Source organism: Carassius gibelio, chromosome A7, assembly GCF_023724105.1.
Source record: "Carassius gibelio isolate Cgi1373 ecotype wild population from Czech Republic chromosome A7, carGib1.2-hapl.c, whole genome shotgun sequence".
Classification (NCBI taxonomy): domain Eukaryota; kingdom Metazoa; phylum Chordata; class Actinopteri; order Cypriniformes; family Cyprinidae; genus Carassius; species Carassius gibelio.
The window spans coordinates 7,386,239-7,407,497 of NC_068377.1; the positions used below are offsets into that span (position 1 = coordinate 7,386,239).

The 21,259-nt window shown below is 39.1% G+C and overlaps 1 protein-coding gene and 1 pseudogene across 1 annotated transcript; one reads left to right on the top strand and one right to left on the bottom strand.

Annotated features, from left to right (window-relative positions):
• Nucleotides 1–9,669, bottom strand: part of LOC128016389 (fibroblast growth factor 19-like) — a 53,117-nt pseudogene extending 43,448 nt beyond the window's left edge.
• A 7,118-nt stretch (nt 9,670–16,787) lies between these two features.
• On the top strand, nt 16,788–21,139 carry LOC128016537 (fibroblast growth factor 3-like). Its single transcript, XM_052601105.1, has 3 exons — nt 16,788–17,954; nt 19,191–19,294; nt 19,697–21,139. Exons 1-3 carry the CDS (start codon nt 17,678–17,680, stop codon nt 20,078–20,080), a joined length of 765 nt encoding a protein of 254 aa, XP_052457065.1. The 5' UTR covers nt 16,788–17,677; the 3' UTR covers nt 20,081–21,139.
• The last annotated feature ends 120 nt before the right edge of the window (nt 21,140–21,259 follow it).

The window sequence follows — 21,259 nt, forward strand, 5'->3', positions numbered from 1 at the left end:
CTAGTAGCTACGTGATTAACGTTAGCTCTCATTAGGCATACTACCTTGGCTGTTAACTGATTTTAAGTTTGAAATATTCGCAGGCTAGGACTAAACAATATAAATATTATACAATATCTGTTTGTAATTGTGTCTGACAGGCCTCAGAAACAATGAAAAACAAAAGGTCCCTGGAGCAAGTTCTGTATCAGGAATCCGTTTGTTTTCCCCCCAAAAGGGGCATTACCCTTCGATGACGCAAAAGTAGCGTTGGTCTATACTTGAAGTTGGATTTCAAACTTGGAAGTTTTCAACCCTGAGATGTGGTTGTCTATGGAAATGGCTGTATCCAGGTTGTTCAATTCAGTTATTCACTTCCATTCACTTTTGAGCAAATAATATTAATCACTGAATACAACAGCCTGTTTAGCAAACGCTTGCCGTGTGTGTGAAACATGTTAAATGATCTTCACATTTGATAATCACACAATTGCAAAACAAATGCTAAGAAAAGATGTTTGTCAAAAATGTTGGTAAAATTATATAAATCACAAATCTAAACTTGACCAATCCAACTGAGTTGAGCTTTTCATAGATCACTGACTTGTGAACTAAAAAGTCTGTCATCATCTACCCACCCTCATGATGTTTTACCCATTTAACAACATATCAATGCTACTCTTTTCCATGTAATAAACATGCATGCTAATCACAGTAAGTGTTTCTTTTTTCTTTGGCCATGTCTTATCTTACCTAGCACACCAAAAAAAAAAAAAAAAGGTGCATGACGCCCTTGCCCTTGCCCCTGAGGCAGCTAATGTCTGTGTCACTACTTCAACTAAGAGGAATGAAAATAACGGCACAGAAGCAGAGAAAGAGTATGTCGACAGTAAACAGCATACCCTAAGCACACTGATGGGATTCTGAGAGTGGGTGGGTTGGAGGGTACCAGACAGGAATGTATTTTTGCCAGGGCCTTTGAGAATTGTGGGCCGTAGTGTGTTGACTGTCTCTGGAATCAAACAGTGTTAGTGATGGAATCTCCAACCAGCTACTTCATTTGGAGTCACAGCCAGGGGATGGGAATGTGATGTGATTAAAATGTCTGAGACACAGTTATCCCTTGTGGGCTGGCCAAATCCAGTGTGGAGATGTTGGTGGATTTCTTCTGCATTACAGAGTGGCTTGACATGGCAAGGGCCACATCGCGGAAAAGCCCTATCTGCAAGGCAGGGCTGCCCCACCTCATCTAAGCTCACAAAGGAAAGCCAGTCCTAGATGTAGTGCAATAGAAAGTATAAAGCAACCTAAATACAGATAACCACCAATCATCTACCCTTGACCTACAGCTTGTTAGCGCAAAGCTTTACCAATTGAGCTACAGAAGCGTAAATTAATTATATGGTCTTATGGTAGATACAATGATTGTAAACATCATGTTGAGAATTTTTTCATGTAGCTTGCTTCATTCTTCATAATATTCTAGTGATAAAGAATAGGATATGAGTTTTTACACATTAAACCTAGTTGCTATATGGAAACTAAAACTATGCAACTGTTGTGTTTTGGTTTTCATTTGCAACTGCTTTATTTAGAACCGAATAACAGTGCAAAAGCTATGTACAGCTGATGTTTAAGTGTAAAAATCTGTCAGTAGCTCTCACGACAGCTTGTTTGCATAGTATTAAAGACACTGGTAGAACTGGTATTGTCACAGCAGAGGCATGCATGCTGTTGCTCTAGAGAATGTTTTGTGTCATCTAAACAGTGCAAAGCCCTCCTCTAAGATGTACAGCTGAGTGAAGCATTTATAAAATCTGCCTGCAGTCTTTATAACACGACAAACACTCTTCCATCTCCAAATCTTCCTAGAAGGCCAAGCTGGCCTCCATTAGGGCTTCCAAAATACTCTAACAATAGAGGATAAAAAGCTTTAATGTCTCATACAGGCAATATCTTTATAGCCATGTCTGTCCATCTCTTAACACCCCCTTCCCATGGTACTACATTAGTCCCACCTGAGTAAGAGCTCAGGGAGATCAATGTCTTTAACACTCCTGGTCCGAGTACTTAATATTAAGAGCTTCATCCCAGCCGTGTGGCAGTCCTGATCCACTTCTTATGTTCAATCATACTTCTAAATAGTAACACCTGCTGAAAGCCACAAAGCTGCAGCCCAGGGACAACACACAAACAAAAGGGACAAAATGAAGGAGAGGCCGTCTCGTGGAGATGAAAGACAACAGCAAGGAAGGCCTTTCTTCTTTTGATGAAAACAAGAATCATGTGATGGAGACTAAAGAGCCTGCCATGTCATGGCTTCGTTCAAAAGCCACACCTGCTGTTTGCAGTGGTGGCTCTCCACTCCCACCGCACAGAGACGAAACAACGCTGGCGGAAAAAAGTTCAGAACTTCAAACAGTCGGCTGGTTTCTGCTCATGCTGCCACACCCGGCTTAAAAAAACACAGTTTTTGATGCCTATATGTAGTGCTGTTACAAGTTAAGAAAGGTTATCTCTGAACCCCTTAGCCTTATTTAACCTGGAGATGACACTGCAAATGAAATAATATCAGTGGGTGAGAAGACATGTTGTTGGTAAATTTGTTCTTTTTAAAATGCTTATGTGATACAATGGATTTCATACCTGTTTGTGAATATGTTGGTGCTTCAGTCATCATATACATGTGCATTTCAGCAAATATCAATCCCTGCAGCATATTAATTTACACAGACTGCAGTGGCTGTGCACTATATTTAATGTCCAGCTAAAATAGTAAAATACAGGAACTGACTAAAATTTAAGCCTTGATTCACTAAAACCAGGTATTGTTGACACATTTGTGAGATTTCATAAATGTTAATTATAAAAGTAATGATGTAAAAAAAATTATAATAATATATATATATGCGCCACTGAAGACAAGATACCATACCATAAATAATTAATACAATTATTAATTATTATGTATATATATATATATATATATATATATATATATTTATTTATTTTTTTCAAGAATATAGACAAACAGATGAAGATGCTAAATGATTCAAATTTATTTAGGTATGTATAGGCTTTAATCTGAGTATATCTACATTTAGGAATGTCACTTTTTTATATATTTATAAATTTTTTATAAATACAAAAAAAACTATACATGCTTTGCATTCCTTGCTTTTAGTCATTTATTAGGCTATAAGCTGCAGCATGCAAATGGAATTACAATAGAGGTAACAATTTGGGCACGGGGTTAAGGTTCAGCTACCCGCCGTACCATACCAAGAGGTATATTTAGCCTCCTATGTCCTTGCTCCCTCTGCTCTGTCCCTTCACTTGCTACAGCTAACAAAGGGTCCTATTCACTTTGATACACAGAGACACATACACACATAGATCTGTCCATTGAAAGCCACAAAGCCACAGCAGCCTCACTCAAAGCAGTGACAAAAAATGTTTTTGTTGGAGACATTCTTAGATGTCAGTGTTGAAAATCAAAGATATAAGTCATAGCCTTGCACTTGCTGGTGCATTATGATGTGTTCTGTACTGTAGACATAAGGAACGCGTGCTACGGCCACATCAAGCACAGCTCATTCAACAGTCAACAGATGCACAATGGAGAGAGACATCATCAAACAACGAGAGGCTGATTAACTGCTTCAGACTCAAATGCAGAGACACAGGTCAGACACTTTACATAACATACAAAATATTGAGCCCCATTTCAAAGGCTGAAAAAGCATTTATGCATCTTCCAGATCATTCCAGGTAAAATGGTATTCAAAAGTTTTTCCTTCCGGTAATTCTTCCGGTACTGAAAGTGGGTCAAATACTAAAAAAAATGAATGCTAGCGGCAGATCAGATATAGGACAAATAAGCGATTATAGGACAAACTCCCGCGGTTCACAAAAGTTCATAACTCGCATAAGGAATGCAATACTATGGAAACCACTCACCTCCTTTGTCACTAAATGACGTGAGACCAGATGTACAACACATTTCGGCATGCCACCACTAGAAAGGACTTTTAGACAACACACCTTCAAATGCTGATGTGTTGGACCTGTTGAGTTTTCTGGACCATGTGAGCTCCAGTTTATAATATTATGATGGTCATAGGTTAGAATGCAATAACAGAAGCAGATTAAATTGGGATGCTTCTTGCCTTTTGGGGAGAGAAATGCATTTAACAATCACAATTTGAAACTGGAGTCAGGCTGGCATTTTAATGAACCGACAGGCAATTACCAGCCATTTAAACCCCTTACTGGTTGCTAAACTCACTCACTTTCCTCAACTGGTCAACCAACTCCAACCAATTTTGGCACAGTGGGAACTGTTCCATCCTGAACACCCAAGAATGTTTTACATTTTGGTTCCGAGTTTTAAAATTCTCATTTCTCCCATTCAGTTGCTTTGATTCTTTCAGTGTCTCATTCTGTTCTGCCCTGCATAGCTTTCAGTTTTTGTTCTGTTTCAACCATGTCAGCCATTGATGTCCCACCCAAACTTTTTTTTTCTCTTTCCCCTTTTGATTCCTTTTTCATCCAGCACTACCTGCATGGAGCTGTGTAAAGAGAAGGGACAGAGGGAGGGGACACAGCGCTGACATAAAACCCGCATTTCTCAGTTTTCAAATGTCTCATTGAGGCTCTCACAGGCTTTGATATTTTAAGTAGGTATCACAACAAAAGGGGCAACAAATGGCTGGAAAGGTAATGCAGAATATTAAGGCAGCTAATGGCCCTGGCCCTCTGGAGCAGAGCTGGCCCAAAAGTAAAGGCCTGTCCCATGAGTCCTATTCGGTTTCTGAGGGGCGGACCCACCTGTCTGGCTGCTCCCTGCTACTGACCTCTGATTGACAATCATTTGGACATTCTGCTCAGTTTACCATAGGACCACGAGACAACAAGCTACACCAATACAGACTCTGCCGTACTTTTAGGTAATGAGTCCTGATACACTCTTGATATGGGTTGCCTCTCCAGTGATGACTGTCTTTTCTTTGAAATGTGCTCCTCAGGTGTGCTGTATTACAATTGTACCAGAAGGAACAGGTTTGATTTAATTCAGGATATCAAATTACATTCCCTACTAAGTGCAGATGACTTTATTATCTCAGGAGGTGCAACTGGATTTTGCAACAGTTGTGCAAAGTTAACAAACTCTGGTCAACCTATAACAAGCAGTAGAGTAACTGCCCATCCAAATGTCTTTATAAAGATATAAAAGTATTTTGGGTGGTTGCAGTGGTGTAGCTAAGTTTTTCTGGGTGGTTATTTACTAGCCCAAGTCAAAAGAGCCCATTGCTAGGTGTTTCATTCAGTGTAAGTCTTGTTTGTTATGCCATGCCAAAGTTAAATACTTTGCATTGGAGTTTGTTCAAATTTCTAACCATAACTCTGAAAATAGTAATTATGATAAACATGGCTTATGAAATCAAAATGTTTTTTTTAAACAATAGCAAGGTGATCCTGCCATTATCTTGTTGCGAGAAATGTCCTGCCATAAATTTAAAAAAAACTTTGACCATGGCATACAGCCCACACAAATTTTTATAAAACATTATCAATGAAGAACGCCATATTGGTCCAAATCACTTTATTTGTGGAGCGCACACATAGTTGGTTGACCAGCATGTTTCTGGTTTATTGAAGTAGTCTTGCTGGGTGAGGTATTTACGAAGCCAGGGAGGAATACTAGCACACTAGCATCCAAAACATATGCTGCATCCTGCTATGCTGCACTATTTAGCAAGGTTACCATTTTTTTTTTCTAACAGCATATGTAGTACATAACTTCGAGGGGCATGTCTGGATTTTCTGTTGCTCCTACTGATCTCACTGTAACCTCATTATAATAGTTACTAGCTAAATGCCACCAGTTCCCAGAGATACTAATCAACACAAGAAAAAACATGGATGAAGGCTTCTGCCTGCCGGCAAGCACCCCTTCATGGAGGTGTAGACACCGCTCCAAGCTCAGTTTGATATGGGAATAGAGTCTTCAAACAGGATGTCCTGGACTTTATTGGGGTATGCTAAGCATTACAGCATCACACTTCCTCACTGGGAGTTTGAAAAACTAGTAGCATATGGCTCATTGAATAAGAGCTCTGCTTTTCATTAGCTAACCCCACCACCCAACATCATCCAACCCAGCAACTCAACTCATTTCTGTCTGTGTCTGTTTTGGTGAGTAGGGGTTGAGTCATAGGAGGGAAATATGGTTTTAGTTTATATATTATTTAATTTTCCAAAAGCAAAAGTGTGATTTTGATTCCCAGACAGACCCATTGTTGATGTATAGGAATATTAAATACAGTAAAAATGGCATCAGGTTTTTCTTTGGGGCACTTTACACTAATACCATTTTAACTTGAAATGTCATGTGGAAAACAAGGGTTTTTCTCTCACAGAGGACAAAACATGTGAAAACGTTTCAACAAATATGGCTCCGAATATTCTTTTGATGTCTTAGGTTGAGGAAAACTGAAACTGTTTGTATAAAGAACATACTTAAAGATGTACCCAAAAGCAATACCCAAAAGAATATATGAAAGCACACATTTGTGTAGGGCTAGCAGGATAAGCTACGAGGCTAACAAGTTGTTGTGGTTGTGGCAAAGAAAGAAATCATTATCATTGTGCTGAAAGTAAGAACCAGTCTCATACCATACAAAGGCTGCGTCCCAGACTCTATTTTTGGGGTGAACCAACAACACTTAACCCTTCACCTTTGCTGATGTCGACAATGGTTCCCTGCCTCCTCTCAGTCTTAATGTCACGCAAAGCGGAAAAGAGCAATAAGTAACTCCTCCTCCAACATGTCCGGCTCTACGTCTCTCTCTCGTGTCAAACTCTGCCATGACTGCACTGTCACATTTAATTACTCAAACATTCAGATACCTCCCCACTAGGCATATGGGGGAGTTACATAGTATTTGGTGACAAATAATGAGATCTGGTGATGGAAAACATTAGCATTCCTGTGGCTAACACTGCACATAGTTCAAAACCATTTCCAAAGCAATTGTAAAAGCTGATCGGTTTAACTCTTCATGTGGTGTTTCTGGCCCTTTATAATGCTTCACATTTGATTGTATTTAAACCTGATTTCCAGATTATTTAACTGCACACATAAAAGTAGATTTTATAAGAACTGGCTTTTGCAGTCTAATTCAAAAGAGGTGGATTTTAAGTTAGCACACACAAACACATACTCTAGGGTTGCAACCCAGCATGTCAAAGGTATCAGAGGATTTTAAGCCCCCCACTATGAAACCAGAGAGCAAGGCCACTGGCCTCTATAGCTTTACAGTCTCCAGCTCCATAACACCTGTTCTTAGCCAGACTGACAAACAATTGTGTCATTATACACTGCCCAAAAAAACAGCTTGACTGCATGTCCACCACAGCCAGCTCCCATGCCCTCAGCACCATTTAGGCCATAGCGAGGTGACACCGACTGAGTTTACCGGCTGTGTTTGCTTATTTAGTCAGCTCTAACATGTCTATTTTTGCACAGAGTTGTAGAATTTTTAATCTACTTAGAATAAGGTAACAAGTTACTTTTACTATGAACTTGCAATATGATATCTGTTGGCATTGCTAAAGGTTCGCACATTTAGATACATTTTTGCAATCTCATTTTGCCAATTTATCATTAGGCAGTGCATTCAAAAGTTTGCCAGATACATTATTTTTCTCAACCCTTATTGTTCCACTCAAGATTACTGGAACTGTGTCAGTAAAAAAAAAAAAAAAAAGAAAAGAAAAACAATTTCAGCAGACACTTTTTCTGAAATAACCATGCCCTGGAGCATCCAGAGGTTAAGTGCTGTGTCCAAGAGCATAACGGTGATTGGCCAGGAGGGGTAAGGGGTACAGCATAGTTTGTCCCTGTCCGAGTTCATGGTCTCCTACCTGAATGTTACAAGAATAGTTTATTCACTAGTAGGCCACTATCACGTTTTACAGTAACTTATTTTCTGTAATTAAGCACAGGATACTATTTTGCCAGTAAATTAGCGAGTTATTGCAGCAGCATTAGCCATTCTTAAAGTTTTGATAAGTGGCTATGTCTCCTACAAGAGTAGGTCAAGTCTTTTTTAAAAAGTGAATTCAAAGTTCATCCTAATCCCCCTCTTCAAAAACCAGCATTCAGGTCTCAACGGAGACAAAACCTCTGCCCTGCTATTGCCTTTCGCTATGTGTCTGCTGCATAGAGTGTATTTAGCATTGCAACAAGTGATTAATGCTTCACAGGGTCTAGTTTTTTTTTTTTAAATGCATAAATGTATGCAGAACATAATCTCTTTGTAGTACTGTACTCAGACTCAGGACTTTAATAATAGCGGAAGCAACAACAATTTCAGAGTCTTACTGTGTCTTAAAACTGAGCATACAGTGAATGTCTCGGAAGAAACCAACAACTCTGGACTCTTTAAAATAAAGGTTGTTTATTGGTTCCTTGAACGACCTTTATCATCCATGTAACTTTTCCATCACAAAAAAAAAAAGGATCATTATAGTGGAAAACATTTCTTTAGATGACATAAAGTGTTCTTTACACTGTTCAGTGAGAAGTTCTTTGGGGAACCCAGAATGGTTCTTCTTTTGCATCACTGTGAAAAAAAAAAAAACCTTTCGGAACCTTTATTTTTAGTATATAGACCAAATTTCAAATACAATATGTGTTCGTTTATGTCAACAGATTTTACAAGCTGGAAACAAAAACCACCAAAACTATTACCATATTTAATGTAGTCTGGGTTGAAATTTCTTGTATCTTGCAAAGTGGTTTCCAAGGACAGCATGGTGCATAGTCCAAAAATAGTGGACCTGCAGCCCATTTTTGGGAGGTGATCAACCAGTTCCATTGGTTTAGCTGTCATTAGCTAATTTAATAAACTATTTACCAGTGTCACACGCTGGAGTTGGATCACTGTGACCGGAAAAGGCAAAGGAATGGGCCAGTGCAAGGTAACAAGTCATTGCTCCACTGTACTCAGACTGTTATGCCCCGGACTGTCTGGGTGTTTTTTCCTCCCTGTGTGCTCACTGTGACCCAGTTTCTCCCTTGTGTGATAGTATGATTTTGTTCAGGTGTGTCTCGTTTATTACCCTTCATTAGGTCTTATATTTAAAGTGTTTCTGTTCCTTTGTCTGGTGTCATCTATACCATGTGCTCTGTATGTGTTCCTGCCTGCCCTGTGTTACCCCTGTTTGGATGATTAAAGACTGTTTTTCCAGAATCTCCTGCATCTCTGTGTCCTTCGATCCTGCACAGCAGACACCCCTGACAGAACACCAGAACGACAACAACAAAAAAGGTGTAGTTGCGTGTTTCTTCACAGTTTTGTTTCCGCATTTTGTTCAGTGTTTTGTTTTCTGGTTTTCCCCCATGGATCCCTTATATGCCTTCCTTTGTCCTGAATAGCTCCTCCTCCTGCTGAAGCAGGGGGAGAGATCTTTCGAGGACCATAATAGTTTGTTCCTGGATATCTCTCATCACAACAGCTACCCAGACGACGTACTCTGCGCATACTACAATGCCAGCCAAAACACAGTGTCCAGAGCGCCGTCCACCACCCCAGAGAGCCCACCATCACCCAGCTGAGTGGAACCAAAGCCTGAGCCCACCGCAGAAGGAGAGCCAAAGTCCACCATGACCAACTGAGCCATCGCTATAAAGAACGACAGAGCTGAGGATCACCCTGGAGCCAGAGCCTCATATGATGTCTGACCAGGAGTGAGTGCCGGGAACGAAGCCCACCATGAAGGATTCCACAGTGGAGCACGAGAGCACTGAAGAAAGCCCTTCCTACCTCCCTATGTGTGGATAGTGAACACAAGCACAGAGAGCCCAGAGGCTCAGAAATGCCCAGCCTCCTGCCTCCTCCACCACTGTCATCTGAGAGCCCCTCTGCCCACCCTCAGCCAACCATCTCTCTGTTGCAAGAACCACAGGTCTGCCAGTCTCCATCTTCGACATGGCTGGAGTATCCCTTGCCTCCGCCTCCACCTTTGAGTCTCAGTCTCTGCCTCGGCCCGTCAACCCAGCAGCTCCACCATGGCTCCTAGATCCGCTGGGCTTCCTCGTTCCTTTCGGCTCTGCCTTGGTCAGTTGTTGACCATCTACTGCCTCAGGACTACAGTCCTCCGGCTTTGCCTTGTCCCTCGATCCCTCTGGCTCTGTCAGGCCCCTCCTTCCCTTTGACTCCTCCTGGGTCCTCTGTCACTCCGGCTCCATTGCGGCCTTCCAGATCCTCCTCATCGCCCTGGTTCATCAGTTCTTCTTCTCCGCCTCGGGCTCCTACAACATGTCTTCTCCGTTGGCTCCACCGTTGGCCGCCTTCATTCCTGTGGCAGTCCCTCCCGGCTCCTCCTGGCTCCTCCCTCCATCTGGTCTGCCCTTGACTCTGTTTGCTGTCCTCATCCTGGTTGTCCGTCATCCACCCATACCTCTTCCTGCGTTCCCCTCTGTCCCTCCCTTTATTGTTCCTGCAGTGCAAGGATGCACCGTCTGGAGAGGGGGTGAACTGTCATGCCCCTGGACTGTCTGTGTGTGTTTTACTCACCATGTGTTGCTCTTGACCAAGTTTCTCCCTTGTGTGATTGTATGATTTGATTCAGGTGTGTCTCAATTATAACCCTTCGTTAAGTCAGTTCCTTCGTGCCTTTGTCCGGTGTCGTCTTTACTATGTGCTCTGTGTGTGTTACTGCCTGCCCAGTGTTATCCATATTTGGATTATCAAAGACTGTTATTTGTCAATCTCTTGTGTCTCTACGTCCTTCCCTCCTTCACAGCAGACACCCCTGGCACAGACCTGTCAGACTCAGTCAAGACCCTCATGACACTATATGATCAGACAACAAGGTGGCTTTTAACTAACATAGCTTACTGTGAGTTATATATACAACATTCTACAACTGCTCACAGGTAAATATATACCGTATATATACATTTCTTTTTTTTTGCAAATATGTATATATTGGAAAAGAGGCAACGGGAGCACCCCCACATCTGCTGAACTTAAAGAAGTATATCCAGTTTCATGGTCATTACTGAGAGCCACATTCAGCCTGGTTTGCACTGCAGTGTTTCATGATGCCACACTGGATGGAAGAAGAGTGAACAGTCCCATATCTTGTTGAGGTTTAGAGGTTGTGTAAAAATGTGATTTGTCACTCATGTGTGGACAGATCCTGGAAACAGATGTGCAAAATTCATCCACCAGTCAATCATTCTTATCACCTCAATCACCAACAAACACTTTCATCTGAATTTAACCCTTGACAAAATGTTACAGTGGCCTAGATTCACTCTGTCTTCTGAGTGAACCAAAGTATTTGGCCTTTGACATTTTTACACACTGTAGGCATATTCAGCTTTACATTGTACAAGCACCTTTCTTTTAAAAATGTAGAATATAACAGAATAAAATATGTTACTCTTCAAGTAAGCATTGTATTGATTTGACACTCATTTTGGATAAATAATAATTATTCAAATAAATTTAACTGAAAATATTTTCAGAAAATAAATCCTCGTTAAATGAATACACTTCTTGAATTACAAACTTATAAATTTGTCCAAAATCATTTAAAAAAATTAATAAAATAAAAATAAATAAATACATAAAATAAATAAAACTGTATAACAGTGTATATACATATATCTTTTCATATTGTATAATAATAATATATTATTATATATTATATTAAATAGTATTATAATATTATATAATATTATAATAATACATCTCAGTGTTATAATTGTGGGGAAAGCAGAAAACATCTGTTTTGGGTGATCAAATTACAAGTGGTCAGCCGAGACAAATTGCCATTTACACCTGTTATTAACAAGCATCTTAAATGCCTCTCTTGTGACCACTTGTGATCAGATTTTGTTGAGGAGAGGCTCTCTGATTCCATAACAACATCTTACCATGTCAGTGTGTCACTGAATGTTAATGTCAGGCATGTCAAAAGTGCTCTGTGAAGTGTTGTGTATGTTAAACCACAACTAACAAGAAGCATAAACATTAAGGGGTCTTGATGCCTTTTAGACCACTGAAAGACATCAGCAAACAATACCATGGTGTTAAGTGCTTTCTAGACAGGATTCTGTCAGTACTCCAATTTTGCACTGGTAGCACGCTTAAGCTTTCTGATTAAGCTGGAATAACACAATAAATAAGATTAAGTACAGTAACTATGCTTAGTGGCTGTTACTCACTAGAAAATCTAACGGGACTGGGTTGATCCTAGGGGTGACAGGCGTGTGGTGGCTGCACGTGGCATTCTTTGGGTCACTGTGGCCTCCGTCATCACCCTGTGAGACTTCTCACTTATGTTAGCAGAGGCAGAATCGTAAATCTAGGGATTGAAGAACATATCTATTTCTATCCCACCATATAAGTTTTTTTCATTACAGCTTCTGATAAATATATAATCTGTTTTAATGCATTTGTAGTTAAATACAAACCAATCCTGAATAAAATGATGAAGCAAATAAATATGAAAATTCTATGATAAATAAATGTGAAAATTATTCCATGTCTTTCCAAACCTGTATGACTTTCCCTCTTCAATGGAACACAAAGCATGATATTTTGAAGAATGTTGGGGTCCAAACAAGATTGAGGTCCAATGACTTTCAATAGCTATGTTTACATGCACCCAAATAATCCATTAGTGATCAGATAGATTAATCTTTATGTAAACACCTCAACTGATTAAATAATAAGACCACTGTTAACCTATGTTTTACTTTTTACAAATTGCATATATGTATTTACATCTTATGAACTAAGGAAGAGACTTAGTGTTTAATAAATATTTGCAAAAAAAAAAAAATGAAACACCTATTCCTACCTTCTTTGGTTTTCCACAGAATAAAGAAAGTAATACAGGTTTGGAACAGGTTTGAGTAAATCTTGACTGAATTTTCATGTTTGGTTGAACTATATATTATAATAACAGTTGATACTGTGTGTGTGCGCGAAAGTATATTTAAGTAGGTTTAGAGAAGAACAAAAGGTGTTTGAAAGTAAAAGCTCAGAGAGGGTCCATATAAATGTTGCCATGAAGTTTTGAAAAGGAGAAATGGGAACAATGCAGTTTGCAGCAAATACTCCTCTGCCATCCATCTTTTACACAATCAACATGGCCCTTTCACATGCACTGGCCCCTGCTGGGGACCCCATCCCCTCTGTCAATGGCCTTATATTTAAGGGAAATTAGGTGACATTGAGTTTCAAATGAGTCATTGACAGCTGCTTCGTCACTGTCGGCCTGAGCAGTGAGCTGTTCAGTGGTGGCATGACATTGTTTTCCTGCTCCACTGGAGAGTGGAACAGAAAGAGCTGGAAGGGACAGTACTGGCACTGTACTGGAGATTGTAATTCAATATAAGGACAATAACAGCAGACGAAATCGATCGGTTTTGTCACATACAAACACAAATCATTTTGCAAATTTGTGGTGAATGTAAAATGTGTTGATTGTTTTCATCACTCAGCACACTCTCCGCTGAGCACTCAGTGTGACAACCATTGATGCCTTATACAGTTACAGGCCACCACAATCATTTTACTGTTGGAAGGTGCAGAGAAATCCACTGTCCTCCCAAAAGGTATTTGTGACCTGCAGCTAAGAATCAAAGGGCTGCAGAGGTATAAGGAAGACCTATCTGGTTTCAAGACGTAGTGTGGGAGAGGAAAAGAGAGTGTGAGAGTGAAATTAAAAAAAAAAGAAGAGAGGCAATGCAGGAGAGAGAGAGAGAGAGAGAGAGAGAGAGAGAGGGAGAGAGAGAGAGTGAGAGAGAGAATTGCTGCTGGCAAATCACTTTGAGCCGTCACTGAGATTTATGGAAAAGTGTGTGTCATGAGCTAGATGATCTGTCTCTTGGGAACTGGAATCAGTATTAAGGGTGATGCATTAAAATCAGTTCAAAGCAAATAAAAGTGTCCTTTGGCATGTTCAACCCTGACAGATAAATTGGGCTTGTCTTGACCACATAAATCCAACACTTCTGACATCTTGCAGGCTATGAAGAAAAAGGTGCACTGAGCCGCTACGGCCAGCATTTATAAAATCATTCCGTAAATCTCCCCTTCCATTGTTCTGCTGTAACCTGATGGACGAGGATGGGATGTGGGGTTTTGCTAAAGATTGCTCTCTGGCAAAAGAATAAGACAAAATCACATCAGTGAGCAGAATGAGGTATACGAATAAAGTGGTTGCCAATTTGTTTGCAGTGTGTTGGGACTGTACGGGAGTTCTTTTTGAGCCCCTGACAAGCAGGTGAGATCAAAGTAAACCCGGACAAAAGGGGCTCAACAGTGATTTGTCAGGGGACGAGAGGCATTCCCGTCTGGCTCTAGTCAGGCCCTCAGATCACTAGTGCAAAAAAAAAAAAAAAACAGGTGCTATAAGAAAAAGTACTGCAGAAAAGGTTCAGAGATCACCTTGATTTGGTCTGGATTGAGGTACCTCCTTTTCTGCAAAGGGTGTTGGGGGAATCTTGTAAAAAAAAAATAAAAAAAAAATCCAAACAGATATTTTTTTATAGATTAAATTAAAATTAAACAAATTGTTCTTGATATGTTCTTTAAAGCACCAGTACATGATTTTAAGAAAAAAATAAAAATGAAAAGTTCAGAACATTGTTTGGAACATAAAGCCTTCTTCTATGGCATCAAGCTAAAGCCAATTTTGTTTTGCTTGGAAACTTTATTCACTGTAACAGTCTTTAGTCGTATGTGGTAACATGCACACTACGTTTATTCAATTCAAATTATTGATTTACATCACAGAATCAACCAGAACCAAACACATTTTTACAGTTTAGATCAATGTACAATATGCCATTGTTAATATGACTTTAAGTATTTGCATTTTATATACATGTAATGAATAAAAAAATATTATGGGTTAATTAATAGTATTAAGGGTAGTATTTAATAGTAAATACTTGCTTCATCTATTTGAACTCTGCTTTGTCCTTTTACAATTTTAACAGCTGAGTGACAAGATCGACACTGCTAAGTATATTTTTGCAAATAAAAAGGTTTAATATCACAACATATTACTACATGATCTGTAACTACCAGAAAGCATGTGCATATCCACATATAAAAATACAGTAGACACATTTCACAAAACACATTTCATTTAGCAGTGACTTTTGTAGTTGTGTGCTTTGTATCTCAAATGTTTATGTAATATTATATTATCTGCTACACATTTCTGCCATAAATGTAACTTTTGCCATAAGTTGATGTAGAGTACAAAGAGTACCGGTTACACTTCCAGGGTGAGCTGTAATAGCAATAATAATAAAAAAAGACATTTTATATGTTAATGGTAGGCTAATAATTGTTATGACACATCCTTATTTAATTTAAAACATCTGAATTCAAAATGGTGTACATATGGAATATATTTTAATTCAACAAATACAGAAAGATGTAAAAAAAAAAAAAAAAAAAAAAAAAAAACATGAACTCATATTTTTCTTAAATTGTATTAATCTCAGCCAGATATTATTAGGCTTTTTGAACATGTAGATGATAAATGTGTGCATACTATATATTATTATATATCAAATTGAACGAGATAAATTACTTATTCTGATGATACCAGTTATGTCATTTAACATCTATTAATTTACGCAGAAATCCAATGATAAACTATCATGATATTAATTACACCCCTACTGATCAAACTGGTTAAACTTCTACAGCTCATCCAATTTCGCAACATTCCCCAGCTTCGCGAAGAAGTTAAAGAGATAAATGAGGGCATGATAAAGAAAACGACTTTGACATGGTACGATTTAACCGTTCAGCTTCAAAATAATCGGCGACATCCTGAGTGAACTCCACCCCCTCTCATACTGATTATTACTGCTGGGCTTTGTGGGCGGTTGTGGGCCGTAATTAAAATACGTCCAGAAAGAAACAGCCGACCACATCAGAAAAGCAACCCTCTGTCAGGATCAAACCACATCAAGAGCGTCTCTCTCAGAGATGATCCCCAGAGCGGCTCATGATGTAGCTACATCAGTAGACTCGTATATATATACTAATAAGTGCAGCTACCTGTTTCAAAACTGTGTGTCAAACAGTCAGGGAAGCCAAGTGATGTAAAGAGAATATGAATGAAGGGTGCCTTCCCACGAGGTTTTCTAGCATGCGCTGGTGTTACGCCAAAGGGCAGTGAGATTTGTAGATGATGGTGGCAAGTGCTAATTACAAGAATGGTAACCATAATGCGACCAAGATGGAAGCAATTTAGGCAGAATTCATTTGCGTGTTACTCTTCCACCCACTCGAGCACACACCAGGAGCTTGAGTGTAAGTGACTGTGGGGCTTTGAGTCGCACTTGCAGCCTGGTTCCTGAGAGAAGATGCATGTCAGGTATACCGCTGTTTCTGTTTCCATGGCCTGTTGGATTGATAAAGAAAAAGTAGCGTGAAATGAGTTGAGAGGGAACGAAATATCTTTTTTTCCCTCCCAAAAAATAGATAGAATCTTCTGGAAACGGCTTTTGGATTTATTCTTCTCAAAATGTAGCCGAATGATTTTTACAGATTGCAATGACTGGGAAAACAAACTTGATTGTTTATTTATTTATTTATTTTCTCGTGCATCATCCTAACTATACTCTCAAAACCTGTGCTTTATAGCCTATAAAATGTTTTGAATGAATTTTTGAAATGTACTTAATGGGCTGTATACAGAAAGCACTCCGCATCAATGTAATAACGCATTAAAGCTGTTATAGATTTAAAAGGGGGTTGGACGTGCCTGAATCATGATTGGGGTCATATTTAAAATAATAAAATCGCTGTTAATTACTGTGCACCTAATTCGCAATTGAATTGCGTAAAAATATATTTATCTAATAAACGCATTAGCAAAACTTTTTCCATTGCAAGTGACTAACTGATTTATCTAGCCTATTGTCTAGACTTTTTTTGTCACTGTTTTATGAGTCAGAAACATTCCATACATAAATGGCTATCATTGAAAGCCACGTGCATATGTCTATGAATGTTAACATCACTGTTTAAATGTGCCAACAGGCGTGAAAAGAGAATCAATAGCGGCTCTCCCCGAGGCAAGTGTTCATGTTTAAATATAATTTTTCGGATGTTTCAAAAGAAGCAAACTCTGCCCTGGGATGGCTCTCTCTTTGTGATGCGGTTTTCCTCTGTAAGCCACCGTTTGTAGTGCTGTGTAATTTTATCCACGCTGCAACCTCATGGTTCACACAAGACTGATACCTTGCCTCCCCTTTTCCTTTGTATCAATTGGTCGGGGTTCGGGCTATTGTTGCAGGAGGGCTCTTTTATTTCTGTGCACACTGTCGATAAGCGAAATCTCACGATAGGCTCCCTGTGAAACCGACTGGCTGTTTTCTCCTCCTCGGTCAGATACAGTCTGCTTGGAGAGCAGACTGGAACCCATGAGCACCAACGAGACGAACCCATGTTGTGGCCACCAAGCCGGCTTTAACAGATGACCGCGACATATTAAAGAGAGGACAGAGGGATACAGCAAGTTTTTATTTTAATTTTCATTCGACTGGATCACTTACAAATGATACTTCTTTGATGGGACCCCGCGTGCCAGTTCTTTCCATTTCAGCGAGATTTTGCCCATATCCCGCCATGCCACAATGGTTATAATTCTGCTCTTGCTTTTACTGAGCTCCTTGGATCCGAGTTTACAGGAATTTCTGGCTCCGGGGCTGACCAGGACCCCAAGGGCGCCCTGTGTCAGGGGCCAGACGTGTGACCCAAGGCAGAGGCGAGATGCTGGTGGACGCGGCGGGGTTTACGAGCACCTCGGAGGAGCTCCAAGACGCAGAAAACTTTACTGCGCCACAAAATATCATTTGCAAATTCACCCGAACGGAAAAATAGACGGATCTCTTGATGAAAACAATCCTTTCAGTGAGTACACCGTTCTCGGGTTTCATAGTTGTGAATGACAATTTCTGTGCGGTAAGATCAGAGCTCACGAGACTTGCGTAATTGTGCAAATGTACATCGGGAAACATTGTGCGCTGACAATATTCGGAAGACGCCTTGCGTATTAAACAATTAACATCGAACAATAATTCACTTGACGAATATAGTACATTTTAAACCAGTATTCTTACCAATGTATAATGAAGATTAAACGATGCGGACTGCACAGCTTGTAACTAAAAGTTAAAAATTAGGATTTTAAAATAAATCAACCAGCTGGAACAGAAAACTGTAGCCTACTGCTTTATTTTGTAACGAGACATTCCAAATGACCTTTCTTGTATAATTTACATCGTAAGGACAATTGTCAGAGAGTGGCATATTGCATAGCCTGTATTACAATCTTAAATGATCGTTCTTTAAATTACAGCATTCGTTTATCTGTCTTAGTTTTCCAGTTAGTCAAATCCGTATGCCATTGGACAATTACCATATGAAAACAGGATTCGACAGACAGTTTAACATAATGACTTAGACAACGGATGTGTTTATCCAACGTAAAAGGATGATTATTCGAAACAGAGGAATGAAGAGAGCCATTAATCAGTGGAAAAAAAGGGATGAATAAACATCCTCTTTAAGAGGCGTTTAGTGTTTGTAGTATTATCTAACCTGACAGCGTGTGTATATTGTGACTCAATCAACGAAAAACTTGAGTAACAATAAAATACAATTTAAAACAGCATATGCCATAATATTTAGGATACATTAAACTTATGGAAAAACATACATTCCCATGCTTAATTATTCAATATTAAACGTGTGTTAGATTGTAGGGTTAAAGCAAGTGCTTAATGATAGGATATTTTTATTGATAAGTTAAAGACATAAATCAATAATTGTTATTTATAGAAAAAAAAAAACATTAATTGATGTTTTATTAAATAGACTTAATTATATTATGCCTATAAAACACTTCTAACAGTAATTTGTATTTTTCATGAATTATTAACACAACTAATCGAATACAGTTCATATAGAAGTGAATAAAATTACACTTTCACTCTAGCTAAAATTTGACAGATTTGTGAAAACTCACGAACTCGATTTACCTTTGATTGAATCCTACAAATGTTTATGGTGTTTGAAAAGCTGCCGTAAATGATTTTTTCCCCATTTCTAAAATCCGCACTAACTAGTGCTCCACTCTTTTTCTAGGTATACTCGAGATCACAGCTGTGGATGTGGGTGTCGTGGCGATCAAGGGCCTGTTTTCGGGAAGATACCTGGCTATGAATGAGAAAGGACGTCTGTATGCTTCAGTAAGTGTTATGTCACGTCGGAAAATCAAGTAGCTGAACTTCGCTAGCTGTAGGATCAGATAACAAGAGGGGCTATTTGAGGCTATCACCACATGGGGGTGTTTTTCATGAGGAACGAGCATGCTCACATGCTACTAGATTACTGAGAGTTTGATTACTGAGTGATAACCACATAGGAGGTTCTTACTTCTGCCAGGTTAGTAAGTGTTTGAGATGCAGATACTTCATTTGTGGAGATATTGGACCAGATTAAATTTTGACTTTTCTACAAAATGGAGAGGACATAAAAATCTAAAGTTTTTGTGGGTGCATTGAACCACCTTGTTCCAGGTCCAGTCATGAATGTCAAAATTAAAAAAAATTAAAAAAATAAATAATAATTATTTTTTTTAACCATTTCAGGAAGTCTTCAACCATGAGTGTGAGTTTCTGGAGCGCATTCATGAGCTAGGCTACAACACCTACGCGTCACGGCACCATGCTACCACCCAGCCTCCCCCAACAGGGGCAGGGGGCGGCAAGCGGCGTGCCAGTTCTAAGAGGCAGTGGTACGTGTCCATCAATGGGAAGGGCCGGCCCAGGAGGGGTTTTAAGACAAGGAGCACGGACAAAGCATCCCTCTTCTTGCCCCGTGTTCTGGGCAACAAGGACCATGAGATGGTGCGCAAGCTCAGAGAGAGCCAGCGGCACCAGGCCGGCTCTCACAGAGCCCCTGTGGGTCGGGCAGAACGCAGAAGACGACGCCACAGGGGCTCCAAGAGCCAAAGCACAAGGGCTGACATTTAACACTCTCTTGACACAGATGGAGAAAAGATCTAAAGCCACTGAGAGTCCAACAGATCAAAGGAGTCACATGGAACAATTTTCTTGGGAGAGGATGATTTTCAATATATACATGCATACATACATATATATATAAAACTTTGGGGGAATTATGTGTCAAGAAGGGTTGAGAATGAAGGGAAACATCCTTTTCCTTTGACGTTTAAAGCCCAGCATCTGAAAAACAGTGACAGTCCAAATAGGTTCATGCGACCAAATTAATACTACTGAAAGTTTTGTCTTTTGCGTTTTTTCATGTCCATACTTTTTGAAGTCTTTTCTGCTAAAGATGTGTAATTATTGTACATAGCTGTACAGTCTTTTACTTTTTTTTATGTGAGCAAGATAACAGAGTAAATGTTTGTAATGGTAAATTAGGATGTTCAAGTGCTTGACAATGCCACAATGATGTGTTATGTATTGGACTATGGCTTTATAGGTGGTGTACAGACAAGCACTTTTTCCTTATTGAAATATAAAGAAGTAAACAAAGATCCATACACATAAAACATACGCTTTTTAACTTACATGTGATAGGCTACTGTTCTTAAACTGCAATCAGGAGTACTTTGTATATTACTAATGAAATACGTATTTATTTTGCTTATAGGTTTTTAAGTTATTGATGACATAATGTCTACACTTCCAAATATCAAAGATTTTCTTCAGAAGAGATTAATAGTTAATTTAATTTTAATTTGAAAGATTAATAGTCATTGTTAGAATAACACTGCTATCTTTGAACAGTTGAACAATCCCATAGGAGCAGACTCTCCAGTTTCATATTTCTTAATACATCAGCTTTGAAGCATAGTTGTGCTGTAGGCTATTCAACACTGTAATCTGAGTAATGCATTAACATGGCATTGTTTGACACTGAAAGCTAAACATCTTGAGGAATGTCACCAATAAATTATATGAAAATATATATTATTTTATTTTATCATTATTTTTATTTTTTGCGAATCCTAGCATTTTGGACAAAATACTATAAGGTGAATGATCAATGATATTCGATTTCGTTCCCACCTTATTATATTGCCTGTTTCTAGAATACATAATACAAATTATATGGACCTTTATTAAAACTGACAGTTAAATGAATGACAATGGATGCAGACATATTCATCGCAACTGTGATAG

Excerpts from the sequence above, each read along its gene's own strand:
- LOC128016537 (XM_052601105.1), top strand. The coding sequence starts at position 17,678 with ATGGTTATAATTCTGCTCTTGCTTTTACTGAGCTCCTTGGATCCGAGT. Across the intron at positions 17,955-19,190 it reads TGATGAAAACAATCCTTTCA|GTATACTCGAGATCACAGCT; the intron begins GTGAGTACACCG and ends CTCTTTTTCTAG. Across the intron at positions 19,295-19,696 it reads AAGGACGTCTGTATGCTTCA|GAAGTCTTCAACCATGAGTG; the intron begins GTAAGTGTTATG and ends TAACCATTTCAG.